The following is a 20000-nucleotide window of genomic DNA, read 5'->3' on the forward strand; positions in this document are numbered from 1 at the left end:
AGGGCAATGTGTGGTGTTAATATAATGCAGAGAATTCGTAGTTTGGAAGTTAGGAGGAGGTGCGGGATTACCAAAACTGTTGTCCAGAGGGCTGAGGAAGGGTTGTTGAGGTGGTTCGGACATGTAGAGAGAATGGAGCGAAACAGAATGACTTCAAGAGTGTATCAGTCTGTAGTGGAAGGAAGGCGGGGTAGGGGTCGGCCTAGGAAAGGTTGGAGGAAGGGGGTAAAGGAGGTTTTGTGTGCGAGGGGCTTGGACTTCCAGCAGGCATGCATGAGCGTGTTTGATAGGAGTGAATGGAGACAAATGGTTTTTAATACTTGACGTGCTGTTGGAGTGTGAGCAAAGTAACATTTATGAAGGGATTCAGGGAAACCGGCAGGCCGGACTTGAGTCCTGGAGATGGGAAGTACAGTGCCTGCACTCTGAAGGAGGGATGTTAATGTTGCAGTTTAATAACTGTAGTGTAAAGCACCCTTCTGGCAAGACAGTGATGGAGTGAATGATGGTGAAAGTTTTTCTTTTTCGGGCCACCCTGCCTTGGTGGGAATCGGCCAGTGTGATAATAAAAAAAAAATAATAATAAATAATATATATATATATATATATATATATATATATATATATATATATATATATATATATATATATATATATATATATATATATATATATATATATATATATATACAGTGCCTGCACTCTGAAGGAGGGGTGTTAATGTTGCAGTTTAAAAACTGTAGTGTAAAGCACCCTTCTGGCAAGACAGTGATGGAGTGAATGATGGTGAAAGTTTTTCTTTTTCGGGCCACCCTGCCTTGGTGGGAATCGGCCAGTGTGTTATATATATATATATATATATATATATATATATATATATATATATATATATATAAAGGACAAAAGAGAGTGTAAAAATTATAGGGGGATAAGTCTGTTGAGTATACCTGGTAAAGTGTATGGTAGAGTTATTATTGAAAGAAATAAGAGTAAGACGGAGAATAGGATAGCAGATGAACAAGGAGGCTTTAGGAAAGGTAGGGGGTGTGTGGACAAGGTGTTTAAAGTGAAACATATAAGTGAACAGTATTTAGATAAGGCTAAAGAGTTTTTTGTGACATTTATGGATTTGGAAAAGGCGTATGACAGGGTGGATAGGGGGGTAATGTGGCAGATGTTGCAGATGTGTGGTATATGAGATAGGTTACTGAAAGCAGTGAAGAGTTTTTACGAGGATAGTGAGGCTCAAGTTAGAGTATGTAGGAAAGAGGGAAATTATTTCCCAGTAAAAGTAGGCCTTAGACAAGGATGTTTGATGTCACCGTGGTTGTTTAATGTATTTATAGATGGGGTTGTAAGAGAAGTAAATGCGAGGGTCTTGGCAAGAGGCGTGGAGTTAAAAGATAAAGAATCACACATAAAGTGGGAGTTGTCGCAGTTGCTCTTTGCTGATGACACTGTGCTCTTGGGAGATTCTGAAGAGAAGTTGCAGAGGTTGGTGGATGAATTTGGTAGGGCATGTAAAAGAAGAATATTAAAAGTGAATACAGGAAAGAGTAAGGTTATTAGGATAGCAAAAATATTAGGTGATGAAAGATTGGATATCAGATTGGAGGGAGAGAGTAAGGAGGAGGTGAATGTATTCAGATATTTGGGAGTGGACGTGTCAGCGGATGGGTCTATGAAAGATGAGGTGAATCATAGAATTGATGAGGGGAAAAGGGTGAGCGGTGCACTTAATAGTCTGTGGAGGCAAAGAACTTTGTTCTTGGAGGCAAAGAGGGGAATGTACGAGAGTATAGTTTTCCAACGCTCTTATATGGGTGTGAAGCATCGGTGATGAATGTTGCAGCGAGGAGAAGGCTGGAGGCAGTGGAAATGTCATGTCTGAGGGCAATGTGTGGTGTGAATATAATGCAGAGAATTCGTAGTTTGGAAGTTAGGAGGAGGTGCGGGATTGCCAGAACTGCAGTCCAGAGGGCTGTGGAAGGGTTGTTTAGGTGGTTCGGACATGTAGAGAGAATGGAGCGAAACAGAATGACTTCAAGTGTGTATCAGTCTGTAGCGGAAGTAAGGCGGGGTAGGGGTCCGCCTAGGAAAGGTTGGAGGGAGGAGGTAAAGGAGGTTTTGTGTGCGAGGGACTTGGACTTCCAGCGGGCATGCGTGAGCGTGTTTGATAGGAGTGAATGGATACAAATGGGTTTTAATACTTGACGTGCTGTTGGAGTGTGAGTAAAGTAACATTTATGAAGGGATTCAGGGAAACCGGCAGGCCGGACTTGAGTCCTGGAGATGGGAAGTACAGTGCCTCCACTCTGGAGGGGTGTTATTGTTGCAGTTTAAAAAACTGTAGTGTAAAGCACCCTTCTGGCAAGACAGTGATGGAGTGAATGATGGTGAAAGTTTTTCTTTTTCGGGCCACCCTGCCTTGGTGGGAATCGGCCAGTGTGTTAATAAAAAAAATAAGTAATATTAGATCAATTTAAACTGACATGTGCTATACATAAAAGAATTTAGCAAAACAATTACTCTAGTTTAAATTCGGTTTGGTGAGGTTTCTAATTTACGTTTGGTCCAAAAATAAAAAATCTTTATATTATTGTTAATGAAAAAATTATCTGTCATTACGAAAAGTAATTTTTTTGGATTAAATTTATTTTTTAAAGCAGTTCGGCCCATTAGGCAAGTTCAGTCCACAGCAGGATTCGAAAATGCACACTCAACAGCAAAGTACTGAGTACTTTGCTGTTGAGTACTTTGCTATTGAGTACCTTGCTACCATATCCCAAATAAGTATGGGCGCCTAACCCATTTCTTTACAAAAGCTGTTCAGGTGAAATGGGGCCATATAATTTCCCTCAAAACTTCAACAAACCAAATGAATTAGTGTATTTAAATACCATCCTCGCCTTATATAATCCTAGGTCATCTCAAGGTGGAAATACAAGGACCACGGGAGCTGTACATAGAGGAAGGCTCCTCCCTCACTCTCACCTGTTTAGTGACGTCGTCTGGTGCACCCTCCACACTGGTATACTGGTATCACGATACCAGCCTCGTCGACTATAACTCCCCCAGGGGCGGAGTCGATCTCCAGGTGGGTTATCTTACGTTCCGAGCACTAGATGTTTATTTCCACAGTTCTCTGTACGGTATAATATTTTTCATACAACCTCAACTGCTCTCTAAAGTTCAAATCATTCTTAGGTGTACTATTACAAGATATCATGCTTTGCAGCCTCGTAAAACTTAAGTATTTTCTCCTAAGTTACTAGGGGTAATAACTGGAAGAAAATGTAAATGATTTAATAGTTTTCTCTTTTACACTGCTCCAGTTATACCAGGAAACTAATATCGGATGTCTGGAGTCAATATTATTACACCGGTATAAAGTGTACATATGTGGAGTATTTCGAAACTTTTATCTAGCTCATCGGGAGTTTTTTTTTTCAATCCAATAAATACTAATAGAAAAAGCATAGGTAAATATAGTAAAGTAGGACAGATGTAATGTACGCGAGACGTGTGGAGCACAATGGTTTTCTCCTTGCAGACCAGAATCCGTTTTGTTATAAATTTGAGACGAACATCACCAGTTGAGCTCTGCACAACTGTATTACCTAAACTGACAACTGCTGATGCAAGATAAAGATTTTTTTGCAGCTTTTCTTATTTGTAGATAAGTCTGGCAGCTTTCCAGTCAATTAGATGTACATAGTTATTGTTATTTATCATACATGCAATAGCGAGATCATCAATACGACAGGAATATTTGTGATTAGTTATGTGTGCCCAGACTCTAGCTGTTTCTCCTATGAAAATTTTGTTAAAGCATCGTGTATACACTGCCTTTAATATCGACATGTTCTTTATTTATTTTTTTTTTTTTTTGACGGTAAGATCCATGATTGTGGTTGCAAACATTATTTAGTAATTTACTATTAGGTAGGACTGTAAACGGGAAGTTATCTAACTTATGGGAATTTTTTTTCAAAATGAGCATTATTCCACGAGTCATAGATGTAGCCATCAGAAAAACAGTCGGAACTGAAGCATCGACACTTCTTTGCCCTTAAACTCTTTGTCAAAGATTACATTTTTATCACCATTGATGACAAAGGACGCTAGGTGATAATCCACAACCAAGCAGAGTGCATATCCAAGATGCTAAATTTATTCACCGTTCTTAAAACACTTAAATCTTTATAGTTCTCAAACTGACACAAAGAAGCCAGAAATATTCTATTTACTTTATTCTTAGTGACTCCTAAGAATATATGAGCTTCCTAACACTCGAAACCAACCTCCCTCTGAGGCCCATAATTATTGGCATTAGAAAAAAATGCTAACAAGTGGCGAACTGATCCTTCCTGTGAAGATGTCCCTACTGTATATTAAAGTAACGATAAAGAATAAAAAGTCACAATACCGTGACTGGAACAATACACTAATAACACACACATATGCGATAAAAGCTTACCAAGACGTTTATTGCGGATTATTTGTGTAGAGTAAGGATGTTTACTCTGATACTGCTGTACTATTAAGTGTAGGGGATCGGAAGGAGACTGTCCAAGTGATAAAGGGGCTAAGAGAAGAGAATTGGATTTGCAAGTCCTTCAAGAAAATGACCATAAAAAAAGTAGCTGGACAGTGACGGAGAGGAAACGCACTACTACTAGAATCTACCTGAAGAGTGTTCCGGGGGTCAGCGCCCCCGGGGCTCGGTCGATGACCAGTCCTCGCGGTGGATCACGGCCTGATCAGCCAGAATGTTTCTACAGTCTGGCTGATATACAACCCGGCTGGTCAGGTACTGACTTAAGCAGCCTGTCTAGCTCCCTCTTGAAGATATCCAGGGGTCTATTGGTATTACCCTTAAACTTAGGATTAGGAGTATAAAAGCTGGGAAAAATCACAAATTCGTTTGCTATAGTCTAAAATTAATGCAGAACATTTAACCCAACAACAAACCAGGATGACGAGGCCCTGCAGAACAATCTAGGGATGCCCATTCTTGATGCTGGAGTTTCTCAGGTCAAATATAGCGATCGTTTATGCTGTGATAGGTACAGGACGAATAGGGTTACAGTCTGTACTTCTGGTGCTGGGGATGAAGGATTCTGTGGACAGGATGAGTTACCTGTAGTATACCTGGAGAGGGTATCGGGGGTCAATATGCATTCGAATTTAAAACGTACTTTTACTTGGCAATAATTTCCATCTTTACTTCATTACCTAACCTGAGATTTACTATCCTAGTAAAAACTATTAAGTACTTTCAGTAACCTACAACCAATTCCATACACTTGCAACATTGATTCCGTAACTACCCTAGCATATGCCTTTTCCAAATCATTAAATGTAACGATAACTTTATTCTTATTTAAATACTTTTCACTCACATGCTTCAGTGTAAACTCTTGATCTACACGTCTTCTGTCCTTCCTAAAACCTTTGTCATCTGCGATCCTGCTTATCATATGAATATGATAAGACATTACTTAACTTAATATTAATAAGCTACAGGAAACATACACTATATACACCGAATCTTGTATCTCAAGTTTACACTAAATATTTAATTTAATAAAGATTTTTGGGAACAAAATGTTTTTTGATTAGGTTGAACAAGTGATGTGCAACTGGAGTGAACAACGTGCACAAAAAGGTGGTAATTTAATATGGTATCCAACATTTTCCGGTGACCAGATTGACCGTGGTCGTGGTGAGACGCTCACACAATTGGTGGTGACTTCGGTGGGTCGTGGAGATTCTGGTATGTACTCTTGCGTGCCGGACGGCTCCCACCCTGCCACAGTGCTGGTTCATGTGCAAGAAGGTGAGTTAATATAAATCCCATTCACTTTGTACTCACCTAACTGTACTCACTTAATTATGATTGCAGGGGTAGAGTCATAGCTCCTGGTTCCGCCTCTTCATTGATCGCTACTAGGTCACTCTTTCCCAGCTCCATGAGTTTTATCATACCTCTTCTTAAAGCTATGTATGGTACCTGCCTCCTGTACCTCATTTTCCACTTCATGACAACTCTATGGCCAAGAAAAAACTTCCTTACATCCCTGTGACTCATCTGAGATTTTTATCTGCCAACTGTGACTCCTTGTTGCTGTATCCCATCTCTGGAACATCTTGTCTCTGTCCACATTTTCATGTGCTCCCTGTTCCTCCTGTCTTCAAGTGTCGTCGAGTTCTCCTAACCTCTCCTTGTAGGACATACCCCTTAGCTCCGGGACTCGTCCTCCACCCCTCTAATCCCTCTGTCTTTCCTCTGGATCTGATATCCTGTTGGAAAGATGGCATCTGTTATCATTCCTGCGAGCTTGGTTTCCGGTGATGGCTCTTTGATTCTCTCGTGCCACTCCTCCCACTTATTCGTTATTCCATTAGCAGAGGTATACCATACCTTTAGTTTCCTCTTCAACACTGTGTTTTCAGGGGTCTGTTTGGGTGGGGTACCTGGCAGCATGCTGTGGGATTCTACAGCGTAGTGTGGGGTGGGGGCTGTAAGTGTGGATTGTGATTTGTGTTGGGATAGCATCTTGGGTTGTGGGGTTCTTGAGGTGGTTCTGTGTGTGCTTGCACTTGTTGGTTTGCCATGCTCTGGTTGCTTGTCACTCTTCCTAGCCCCTTTCGCTTCTGTGTCCTCTCCCTCAGCTGCTGTCTTTCTGTTCTTGATCTGTCTCGGTCTGGGAACACCCTCTTGTATGCTGACGATTCCTTCAGTTGTGGTTTCTCTTGCAGGATCCTGTTCTGCACCGCTTCTGCATTGAAAATCAATTTCACTGGCTGATTTCTCACCCTCAGCTAACCCTTCATTCTCAATCATGTTCTCTTTGCCTATTTCTTTGATGATGTTCTCAATCTCCTGGTTATTTTCCTGACGTCTTTCATTGTGTGTCCTCCCCTCACTCTCCTGAAGCCCATGAACAGACACTGACTTCTCCCTCTTCTCCTCCCATTGCTTTTCCCTCTGTGCATCAGGGTCCCATTTGTACATTGCCATTGTCTCTCTTTTTTTTCCTGTAATTCTTAGTAGCATGGTGGTGCCTCTGCATGGGACCTATATCCGTCTCCACCTTCTCCCCCCCTCCTCCCTTACTGCTATCCCTGCTCCCAACTGCTCTTGCCCTTCCATCCTCGGCCCTGCTTGGTGGACTGATGAGGCCTTTGAATAAGTCATGTCTCCTTCCTTTCTGATGGGCTCCTTGTTCACTAGGGGTGTACCTGTTTCAGATGCTGTCTGCTCTGGGCAATAGCCCTCTAACTCGCTTCAGCATATTTACCTCATATTCTAGAACCTCTATTCTGACTTCTACGGCTTCAGCTTGTGACTCCCATTTTTTTTCCTCTACCTCCATCCTCTTCTCCATTTATACAGAGAGCTCACCTAGTTTGCTCTCCCACCTCTGTTCCATCCTTTTACATTGCTCTTCTATCCATTGTTCCTTAACAGAACCATTTTCCTCTAGTCCCTGTGCCTTCGACTTCCCTACTGAGCCACCATTTTTTCTATGAGTTAGGTGTTGTAATGTGTGTGTGTGCTGTTTGTATGAGTGTGCTGGGGTGTGGGAATTGTAAAGGGGAGAAAGATGGGGATAGAGTGATAAAGAGGGGAAGAGAGAGTGGGAAGGAGGGAAGCGGGAGAGGGAGAGACACATAGACAGGTTAGGTTTTGTAATGTGTGTGTGTGCTGCTTGTGTGTGTACATGTATGTGTGTGTGTGTGTGTGTGTGTGTGTGTGTGTGTGTGTGTGTGTGTGTGTGTGTGTGTGTGTGTGTGTGTGTGTGTGTGTGTGTGTGTGTGTGTATGTGTGTGTGTGTGTGTGTGTGTGTGAGAGAGAGAGAGAGAGAGAGTTAGTATGCACTGAACTGTATCTCACTGTGAGATACCCCTTTGCGTATTTCACAGTGAGATAATTTAAATATCTAGAGAGTGTGAAAGGGGATTACTGAGGGTAGCCTGAGAGGAACAGTAATAGGTGTTATCATCAGAGCTGGAGTGAAGAAAGAAAGGAGTAAATGAAGAAATACAAGTGTGAGGGGACGTGAAAATAGGAAAATGAACAAAGAAAGTATCTAGACCATTAATTATGTTAGAGAGATTTAAGAGAAGGGAGAAAATGGGTTTTGCTTTCATCACCTGGTTGGCGGTTGGTAGATCTTGATTTTCTGGTAGCGTCTGGCACCTCCGTCCTGTCTCTAATTACCATGTTTTGTGTTTTCCTCTCCTACCTGGAGAAAGTGCAAATCAATGCACTTTCTCTAATTTCATGACGTACTGGACAAGATGTGGGTTCCAAACTGGTGCTGCATACTCCAGTACACCTCTAACGACAATGGTGCACAGCGTTTTGAACGATTCCTTACTGAGATGTCGGAACACTATTGTTTGGTTTGTCAGGCGCCCATATGCCAGAGCAATTATTTGGTAAATGTGTTCCTCAGGAGATGTGTTCGGTGTTACACTCACCCTAATATAATTTTCATTGAGTGAATTTTGCTGTCTTTAGCCCCCTAGCCTGTACTCTCTCTTCAGTCTTCTTTGACCTTGACCAATCTTCATCACTTTGGACTTGATGGGGTTAAACTCGAGGAGCCAGTAGCTAGACCAGGCTTACAGCCTGTCCAGATCCCTTTACAGTCCTATCTGATTCTCATCCGAATCAATTCTCCTCATTAGCTTCACATAGTCTATGTGTAACCCTTTCATCATGTCATTCACATATACCAGAAAGATCACCAGCCCTAGGACTGAACCCCTGTGGAACCCCATTCGTCACAGGCGCCCACTCTGACACCTCGTCACGTACCATGACTCGTAGTTGCCTTCCTGTCAAATAGTGTTATACATGCACGATGCTCTAGTTTTTGCACTATTCTCTCATGTGGGACTGTGTCAACCTCCTTCTTGCAGTCCAAAAAAACACAGCCTATCCACCCCTCGCTCTCTCTCTCTTGTCATACATTGTCGTATGTCTCCAGTAGGTATGAGACATAAGATTTCCATCCATGAAACTATGCTCGTTGTCGTTGATAAGCTCAGTTTTTTCTAGGTGCTTCACCTCTCTTCTCTTGATAATCTTCTCCATGACTTTTCATATTATACATTTCAATGACACTGGTCTGCAGTCTAATGCTTCGTGTCTGTCTCCTTTTTTAAAAATTGGGACTACATTTGGTGTCCTCCATACCTCAGATAATCGCCCTGTTTCGATAGATGTGTTGAAGATTGTTTTTAGTGGTACATACAGCGCCTCTGCTCCCTCTCTCATAACCCATGGAGAGATGGTATCCGGCCCCGTTGCCTTTGAGGTATCTAGCTCGCTTAGCAGCCTCTTCATTTCTTCCTCAGTTGTATGTATTGTGTCCAACACTTCATCGTTTACCCCACCCCTCTGTCTTTCTGGAGTTCCTTTTGTCTACTCTGTGAACACTTCTTTGAATGTTATGTTGAGCTCCTCATATACTTCACAGTCCTTTCTTGTGATCTTCCCTCTTTCCTTCCTCAGCCTGATTATCTGGTCCTTGACTGTTTTTCTCGTGATATGGCTGTACAACACCTTGGGGTCAGATTTATTTTTCGCTACTATGTCATTTTCGAATTGTCGTTGCCCCTGCCTTCTTACCTGTGTATATTCATTTCTGGCTCTACGAATGCTCTCCTTATTCTCCTAGGTACTTTGCCTTCTATACTTCTTCCATTCGGTAGCACACTTGGTTTTCGCCTCTCTACACCTTAGGGTGAACTAAGGGCTCATCCTGGCCTTCTCATTACAACTGTTACCCATGTGTACAGACCTCTCCTCAGCTTCCTTGCATATTGTCACATCATCTCATATACTGATTTCCCTGTCAGTTCTCTGTCCCACTGAACCCTGTGCAGGAAATTCTTTATGACTGTGTAGTCCACTCTTCATTCGTCTTGCCCTTCCTACTTCCCTCTCCACGTATAACTCTACTATGTATTCGAAGCTCAGAACCACGTGGTCACTGGCCAAGATGGGTCTTTCATATGTTATGTCCTCAGTATCTGCACTACTCAAGGTGAATACTAGGTCCAGTCTTGCTGGTTCACTTTCTCCTCTCTCTCTGGTAGTGTCCCTTACGTGTTGGTACATGAGGTTTTCCAGTACCACCTCCATCATCTTAGCCCTCCATGTTTCTGTTCCCCCATGTGACTCCATGTTCTCCCAGTCAGTTTCCTTGTTACTGAAGTCACCTGCAATCAGCAGCTTTGCTCTGCTCCCATGAGCCCTTCTGGCCACTTCAGCCAGTGTGTTAACCATCGCTCTGTTACTCTCATCATACTCTTTCCTTGACTTTCTGCTGTTCTGTGATGGGTTATACATCTCTGCAATTACCACCTTGGGACCTCCAGAGTGAAGCGTTCCTATTATGTAGTCTCTGGCTTCTCCTCTGTCTCCTCTCTTTAGCTCATCAAAATTCCATAGGTTTTTCATGAGCAGTGTCACTCCTCCAACCCTCTGTTCCATCTGTTTTTCTCAAGATCTGATATCCCACTGGAAAAATGACATCTATTATCATTCCTGTGAGCTTGGTTTCTGTGAGAGCTATGATGTCCGGTGACGCCTCTTTGACTCTTTCGTGCTACTCTTCCCACTTATTCGTTATTCTATCATCGTTGGTGTTCCATACCTTCAGTTTCCTCTCCAGCACTGTGTTCTGGGAGGTCTGTGGGAGTGGGGGACCCGGAAGTGTGCTGTGGGATTCTACTGCATAGTGTGGAGTGGGGGCTGTAAGTGTGGATTGTGGGTTGTGTTGGGATAGCATGTGTAGCTGTGGAGTTTTGAGAGTGGTTGTGTGTTGCTATATCCTGCTCTCTTTGTCCAATTTTGACTCTGTCCTTGTCTCTCTACCTAGTCTCTTTTGTTTCTGTGTCCTTTTTGTCAACTGTTGTCATTCTGTTCTTGTTCTGTCGTGGTCTAGGAACATCCTCTTGCATGTTGATGATTCCATATGGCATGGTTTCTCTTCCAGGATCCTGTTTGGCACGGTTTCATTCTTGAAAATGAGTTTGATTGGCCTATTTCTTCCCTTCAAGAACCCCCCTATTCTCTTAAAATTTACTATATCAGTCATGTCCTCCTCACCTAATTCTTTGATGATGTTTTCAATCTCCTGTTTTTCTTTCTACCATCTTTCATTGTGAATCCTCCCTTTGCTCTCCTGAAACCCATGAATAAACACTTATTTTTTCCTCTCCTCCTCCCATTGCCTTTCTCTCTTTATCTCTGGGTCCCATTTGTACAAAGCCATTGCCTCCCTTACTTTTTCCTTTAACTCTTGGTGGCATGGTCGAGCCTCTGCATGGGACCTGTCACCTTCTCTACCTTCTCCCCTCTCACATACTCTTAACCCTGTTTGCAACAGCTTTCCCCCTTCATTCCTCAGCCCTTCTTGGTGGTGTGATAGGACCTTTGCATTAGTCATGTCTCCTTCCTTTCCATTGGGCTCCTCTGTCAGTAGGGGTGTACTTGCTTCGGATGCCATGTGTCCTCAGGGCAATAGCCCTGTAGCTCACTTCAGCATATTTACCTCATATTCTACAGCCTCTATCCTAGCTTCTGCAACTTCGGCTTGTGACTACCATTTCTTCTTCTCTGCCTCCATCCTCTTCTCCATTTTTATATAAAGCTCACCTAGTTTTCTCACCCACTCTTGTTCCATCCTTTTTCATTGCTCTTCCATCCATTCTTCTGTCCCAGGACCCTCTTCCTCTGATCCCTCTGAGCCCCCATTACATTTTTAATGGGTTAGGTGCTGTAGTGTGTGCGCATGTGCATATGTGTGGGGGCGGTTGTGAGGGAAAGAGAGATGAGGAGAGGGAGGGAGAGGGGCAGAGAGAGTGATAAGAAGATGGAGAGACAGTGGGAAGGGGGGCAGAGGAAGAAAGAGAGAAGGGGGAAAGGAAGGAGAGAGAAGATAAAAGGGAGAGAGGGAGAATGGGGAAGGGAGAGAAAAAAAGGAAAGAGAGAGAGAGAAAGAGAGAGAGAAAGAGAGAGAGAGAGAGAGGGAGAGAGAGTGAGAGAGAGAGAGAGAGAGAGAGAGAGAGAGAGAGAGAGAGAGAGAGAGAGAGAGAGAGAGAGAGAGAGAGAGAGAGAGAGAGAGAGAGAGAGAGAGAGAGAGAAAGAGAGAGAGAGATTGTCAATATGGCTTCAGGAAAGGTTACTCTGCTGCTGATCTGTTGTTAGACCTCTCCACTAAGTGGCACCAGTCACTGGATGAATCCAAAGTCAGCTGTGTGGTAGCACTGGACATTGCTGGTGCTTTCGACCGGGTGTGGCACCAGGGCCTCTTAGCAAAACTTCAAGCACTGGGAATTGCAGGCTCTACGCTGTCTCCTCAGTGATTACCTTCATGGTAGATCTCTAAGTATAGTTCTCAATGGAACGGAATCAGCAAGACATCCTATTGGGGCAAGTGTTCCACAAGGAAGCGTGCTGGGACCATTGTTATGGAATGTCTACTTCAACGACCTTCTTCATCTCATCCCAGAATCACATGCATATGCAGACGACTGCACACTGACATTCACTTATCCAAGAGAAGAAATGCCAACTGCTCTAAGCTACATCAATCACCAGCTGAGAGCTATATCAGCTTGGGGAAATAGATGGCAAGTAACATTTGCACCCGAGAAAACGCAAATGATGATCGTCTCTAGGCACCATGATGGTAATGCTGGTGCAGTAGTAAGGATGAATGGGAGGGTGTTGGTATCCTTGGGGTGAAATTTGACTCCAAACTAACCAAGAAGAACCATGTTGTAAATCTTGCAAACAAGGCAGCCAGGAAGCTTACAGCACTTCGCCGTATCTCGCCTCTACTTGACAGTAGGGGTTGCAAGATTCTGTACGAGGCACAAGTACGCTCGCACCTTGAGTATGCTCCACTTTCTTGGTTTGCCTGCCCCCCCCCCTCTCATCTGCGACTGCTTGACAGAGTAGAGAACAGAGCAAGACGTCTCATTTCTCGCCTGGACCCATCCTGGATAGATCTGTCATTTCAGCAGAGCCTTCAACACAGGAGGGATGTGGGTGGCCTTACTGTTATGTACAAGGCCAATATTGTCAAAGTACCACACTTGGATCCACTTCGAGGACAGCGTGAAACAAGCTTTTATGCCACAAGACGGACAGAAAGCAGCAACTTCACTCTGGCTGTACCCTTCTCCAGAACTTCACTCCATCTGAGATCCTATATACCCAGGATAACTCGAGTATGGAACACATTCGTACAGCATAAAGATGTCAACGAGATAAAGTCAGTTGATCAAATGAAAATTCTGGCCCACAGATGGCTCCAACTTCATCCTGTTCCCTACTTGTATGTCTCATAACAATAAAAATGCTTTCAAATGAGCTGATGTAGGTAACAGCTCTTAGCTTGCCAATAAAGTTAGGAATCCTTAACCTGTAAATAGCTTGTCAATAAAGCTAGGGATCCTTAACCTTGTCAAACCCTGTGTAAAAAAAAAAAAAGAAAGAGAGAGAGAGAGAGAGAAGAGATAGGGAAAGGAAGTCAAAGGTGATAGGGAGGGAGTGGGAGAAAGAGAAGTTGGAGGGAGTAGGGGGAGGAGGAGGAGGAGGAGGAGGAGGAAGAGGAGGAATATGATGAATAGGAGAACAACAGAGCGAGAGGGAGAGAGAGAGAGAGAGAGAGAGTGAGTGGGACTGTGAGACAGTAAGAGTGTGAGAATGAGAGTGGGAAAGTGAGACAGTAAGAGAGAGTGAGAGAGTGGGTGAGTGACACAGTAGGAGAGAGTGCGAAAGTGAGACAGTGAGAGTGAGAGTGGGAGGGTAAGACAGTAAGAGAGAGAGAGGGAGAGAGAGAGACAGAGAGAATGTGTGTGTTTGTGTTTGTGTGTGTGTGTGTGTGTTTGTGTGTGTGTATGTGTGTGTGTGTGTGTGTGTGTGTGTGTGTGTGTATACCCACCTAATTGTGGTTGCAGGGGTCGAGAACTCTGTGAACCATTAACTAATATTTTTAATTTATCTCTTCAAACAGGTGTAGTGTTTGATATGTGGAAGATGGCTAATGTAACTCAGCTCCTGGTCCCGCCATCTTCACTGATCTCTACTAGGTCCTCTCTCTCTTTCTCTGCTTCCTGAGTTTTGTCATACCTCGTCTTAAAGCTATGTATGGTTCCTGCCTCCACTACATTACTTGCTAGGCTATTCCGCTTCCTGACGAATCTATGACTGAAAAAATACTTCCTAACATTCCTCTGACTCGTCTGAGTCTTCAGCTTCCAATTGTGACCCCTTGTATCTGTGTCCCCTCTCTGGAACAACCTGTTTCTGTCCACCTTATCTATTCCATGCAGTATTTTGTATATCGTTATCATGTCTCCCCAGACCCTCCTGTCCTCCAATGTCATCAGTTCGATTTCCCTCAACCTTTCTTCGTAGGACATACCCCTGAGCTCTGGAACTAGCCTTGTTGCAAACCTTTGCACTTTCTCTAATTTCGTGACGTGCTTGACCAGGTGTGGGTTCCAAACTGGTGCTGCATACTCCAGTATGGGCCTGACGTACACAGTGTGCAGTGTCTTGAACGATTCCTTACTAAGGTATCGGAATGCTATTCTCAGGTTTGCCAGGCGCATATATGCTGCAGCAGTTATCTGGTTGATGTGTGCCTGCGGAGACATGCTCGGTGTTATGGTCACCCCAAGATCTTTCTCCTTGAGCGAGGTTTGCAGTCTTTGGCCACCTAGCCTATACTCTGTCTGCGGTCTTCTTTGCCCTTCTCCGATCTTCATGACTTTGCATTTGGCAGGGTTGAATTCATGAAGTCAGTTGCTTGACCACGTGTCCAGCCTGTCCAGGTCTCTTTGTAGTCCTGCTTGATCCTCATCTGATTTAATAATCCTCATTAACTTCACATCATCTGCGAACAGGGACACCTCTGAGTCTGGTATAAACCTTGGTAATAAATACCGACAAGTTGGTTTAGAAAGACACGTAAGCAAACACTATGACATATTTATTAGAAAACGTTTCGGTCCTGGGACCTTGATCAAGGTCCCAGGACCGAAACGTTTTCTAATAAATATGTCATACTGTTTGCTTACGTATCTTTCTAAACCACCTCTGAGTCTATCCCTTCCATCATGTCATTCACACATACCAAATATAGCACTGGTCCTAGGACCGACCCGTGTGGGACCCCGCTCGTCACCGGTGCCCACTGTGATATCTCATCCCGTGACATGACTCGTTGTTGCCTCCCTGTCAGGTATTCTCTGATCCATTGCAGTGCCCTTCCTGTTATACGCGCCTGATCCTCTGTGTGTGTGTGTGTGTGACGCGCCTCAACAGACGAACTTGCCGAATAGGCAGAACTCCCTTGAAAAGTGAACTTTTCCAAAACTTGTTTTGGAGACTGACACATATATTTTTTTTCATATTTTCACCAAACGTTATCCAGAAATTTAACCTTACCTAACTTAACCTATTGTATATAAATAAACAGTAAATAATACCTCTGAATTCATGCTATTAGAATCCCGGGTTAGCTTAGACGGTATAGCGTCGTACTGTCAATTTACATACAACTTAATCTGAGTTCATACACACACCCATATATATATATATATATATATATATATATATATATATATATATATATATCCTAGGTAGTAGGTTGGTAGACAGCAACCACCCAGGGAGGTACTACCGTCCTGCCAAGTGAGTGTAAAACGAAAGCCTGTGATTGTCTTACATAATCGTAGGATTGCTGAAGTCCTTTTTTCTGTCTCATAAACATGCAAGATTTCAGGTACGTCTTGCTACTTCTACTTACACTTAGGTCACACTACACATACATGTACAACCATATATATATATATATATATACACACCTCTCTGGGTTTTCTTCTATTTTCTTTCTAGTTCTTGTTCTTGTTTATTTTCTCTTATCTCCATGGGGAACTGGAACAGAATTCTTCCTCCGTAAGCCATGCGTGTTGTAAGAGGAGACTAAAATGCCGGGAGCAAGGGGCTAGTAACCCCTTCTCCCGTATAAATTAATAAATTTAAAAAGAGAAACTTTCGTTTTTCTTTTTGGGCCACCCTGCCTTGGTGGGATCCGGCCGGTTTGTTGAAAAAAAAAAAAAATATATATATATAAATATATATATATATATATATATATATATATATATATATATATATATATATATATATATATATATATATATATATATATGTCGTGCCGAATAGTCAGAACTTGCGATCTTGGCTTAAATAGCAACGCTCATTTTGCCGTATAGGACAAGTGAAAATTTGTGTATGCAATAATTTCGCCAAAATCATTCTGAACCTAACGAAAAAAATATATTTCACTGTGTTTGTTTAACATTAAATTATTGTAAACAAATCTAAAATATATTTAGTTGGGTTAGGCTAAAGTAAATTGTTCTTCTTATAATAAGGTTAGGTAAGTTTTCTAAGATTCTTTGGGAGCAAAATTAAAGATTTTTACATTAACATTAATGAAAAAAATATATCTTTAAACGTATAAGTGAAAATTTTAGAAAGGACATTATTTTAAATAAGTTCTTGCTAATTGACCAGTTTTACATATTCGGCACGACATATATATGTATATATATATATATATATATATATATATATATATATATATATATATATATATATATATATATATATATATATATATATATATATATATATATATATATATACATATATATATATCTATATATATATATATATAGTTATATATATATTTAAATATATATATAACTATATATATATATATATATATATATATATATATATATATATATATATATATATATATATATATATTTTCAACAAGTCGGCCGTTTCCCACCGAGGCAGGGTGACCCAAATAAAAAGAAAGAAAATCCCCAAAAAGAAAATACTTTCATCATCATTCAACACTTTCACCACACTAGCACATTATCACTGTTTTTGCAGAGGTGCTCAGAATACAACAGTCCAGAAGCATACACATATAAAGACACACAATATCCCTCCAAACTGCCAATATATATATATATATATATATATATATATATATATATATATATATATATATATATATATATATATATATATATATATATATATATATATATATAAATATATATATATATGTATATATATATATATATATATATATATATATATATATATATATATATATATATATATATATATATATATATATATATATATATATATATATATATATCGTGCCGAATAGGCAGAACTTGCGATCTTGGCTTAAATAGCAACGCTCATCTTGCCATATAGGACAAGTGAAAATTTGTGTGTGCAATAATTTCGCCAAAAAAAAAAAATCATTCTGAACCAAATGAAAAAAAAATATATTTGATTGTGTTTGTTTAGTACTAAATTATTGTAAACGTATTTAAAATATATTTAGTTGGGTTAGGCTAAAATAAATTGTTCTTTTTATAATAAGGTTATGTAAGTTTTCTAAGATTCTTTTGGTGCAAAATTAAAAAAATTTTTTTTCATTAACATTAAAGAAAAAAAATTATATCTTTAAACGTATAAGAGAAAATTTTAGAAAGAACTTAATTTTAAATGAGTTCTTGCTAATTGACCAGTTTTACATATTCGGCACGACATATTTATGTATATATATATATATATATATATATATATATATATATATATATATATATATATATATATATATATATATATATATATGTATGTACATATATATATTTATATATATATATATATATATATATATATATATATATATATATATATATATATATATATATATATATATAGAGAGAGAGAGAGAGAGAGAGAGAGAGAGAGAGAGAGAGAGAGAGAGATTTGTTCATATGCCGTACAAAGGACGAGGAGAAAGACCAACTGGCCTCGAGTTCAGTGGATTTTTATGTAACAAGCTGAAAATTGCAAAAAATGTGCCATAAAAATTTGGAGGGGAGCACAGTTCATAATCAGTGTCAGATTAAAGTGTAAGGTAACTTTTGTTCAGGAGATCCTTGCAATGACTGCCAGGAAAATGCTGGAGAACATAGCATCAACGCTTAATTATGAAAATATGGAAACTGGTATACCACTTTTGAGCCCTTGCTAGGTACTATGTTCATAATTTATTCATAAATTTACTCTGAAGTTTGAAAGCTCAGACTCAAATAGACTGGTTTTCTCATACACAACAAATGAGTATTTTTTTTTTCACGAAATTGGTGCTATTCCCGCTTTAATGTTCTGGTTCCCCGAGTAAACTTAGTTTCACTCTTAATCTCGCACTCATGCTGAAAGCTGCTTACCTCTTAAAACCTTAAGCACAATTTTTTTTAGCTTTCTAGTTGGTAACTGAAATGTATACGTTGGTGTGTAAGTTATCTATTCTGAACCAAAATATTCGAAAATATGTAAAACAATATTTCCTCCTGTTTGATGAAACCTGAACAATTTATTTTGCAACTTAAAAGTTGAATGTGTAACTGCCTTTCAACCAGTCAAATTATTATTATTACTTCTACTACAACTACTATAATAACAATATTTTGTTGAGGAATTTCTTTATGCAAGGAATTCTTCAACACTTGTCCAACCTCTGGACAAAGACCTACAGTGGTTCCACTGTGATCCCGCCTCCTCCTGCTTCGACTCACCTGACTACAGTATGCAAGTCACTTCTCCGGCCCTATGCAGTAATGCATACACTGATGCACTGATGCACTGAACACATCAATTCCAAGCTGAGGGACTGATTACCTCAAACTCCTCCTCTCCTCACAAAGTTCTGTTTTGTAATGGACTGATAAAGCCACTGAGTGGCGAAACGTTTCTTCAGTAAAGATTTCCATATGTTGCACAAGTGTCTCAGTCTTCAATATTTTTTTTATATTTTTATTAACACATTCTATCACTGTCTTACCACAGGCTTGCCTACACTACAGTTATAAAACTGCAACATTGACACCCCTTCTTCAGAGTGACGGCACTGTATTTCCCATCTTCAAGACTCAAGTCAGCCTGCCGGTTTTCCCGAATTCCTTCATAAATGTTACTTTGCTCACACTCCAACAGCATATCAAGTCCTAAAAACCATTTGTCTCCATTCGCTCCTATCTAACATGCTTACGCATGCTTGCTGAAAGCCCAAGCCCCTTCGCACACAAAACCTCATTTACCCCCTCCCTTCAACCTTTCCTAGGCCGACCCCTACTCTGCCTTCCCTCCACTACAGATTTATACACTCTCAAAGTCATTCTGTTTTGTTCTATCATATCTACATGCTTGAACCACCTCAACAACTCCTCCTCAGCCCTCTAGATAATAGTTTAGTTACTCTCACACCTCCTCCTAATTTCCAAACTACGAATTCTCTGCATTATATTCACACACATTGCACTCAGATACAACATCTCCACTGCCTCCAGCCTTCTCATTTTCGCAACATTGACCACCCATGCTTCATACACATATAAGAGCGTTGGTATAACCATACTCTCCACATCCTCCTCTTTTCTTCCATGGACAAAGTTATTTGTCTCCACAGACTCCTCAGTGCACCACTCGCCTTTTTCCCCTAGTCATGTCTATAATTCACCTTTTTTTTAATAGACCCATATGTTGACACGACCTCTCATAAATATCTGAATACATTCACCTCCTCCATACTCTCTCACTCCAATCTGATATCCAATCTTTCGTTACCTAATTTTTTGTCATCCTCATCAACTTACTCTTTCCTATATTCACTTTTAATTTTCTTCTTTTACATACCCTACCAAACTCATCCACCAACCTCTGCAACCTCTCTTCAGAATCTCCCAAAAGCACAGTGTCATCAGAAAAGAGCAACTGTGACAACTCCCACTTTGTGTTAGATTCTATATCATTTAACCCCACACCTCTTCCCAACACACGACCATTCACT

General features: G+C 40.6%; 1 protein-coding gene across 1 annotated transcript in view; it reads left to right on the forward strand.

The window, feature by feature from the left end:
• Positions 1 to 20000, forward strand: part of LOC138854995 (zwei Ig domain protein zig-8-like) — a 159561-nt gene that overhangs the window by 138595 nt on the left and 966 nt on the right. The window contains exons 7-8 of the mRNA XM_070101501.1: positions 2925 to 3097; positions 5713 to 5846. Of these exons, the coding sequence (XP_069957602.1) occupies positions 2925 to 3097; positions 5713 to 5846 (307 nt within the window). The remainder of the gene's footprint in view (positions 1 to 2924; positions 3098 to 5712; positions 5847 to 20000) is intronic.

The sequence above is a fragment of the Cherax quadricarinatus genome, chromosome 77 (genome assembly GCF_038502225.1).
Source record: "Cherax quadricarinatus isolate ZL_2023a chromosome 77, ASM3850222v1, whole genome shotgun sequence".
Taxonomy (NCBI): Eukaryota; Metazoa; Arthropoda; class Malacostraca; order Decapoda; family Parastacidae; genus Cherax; species Cherax quadricarinatus.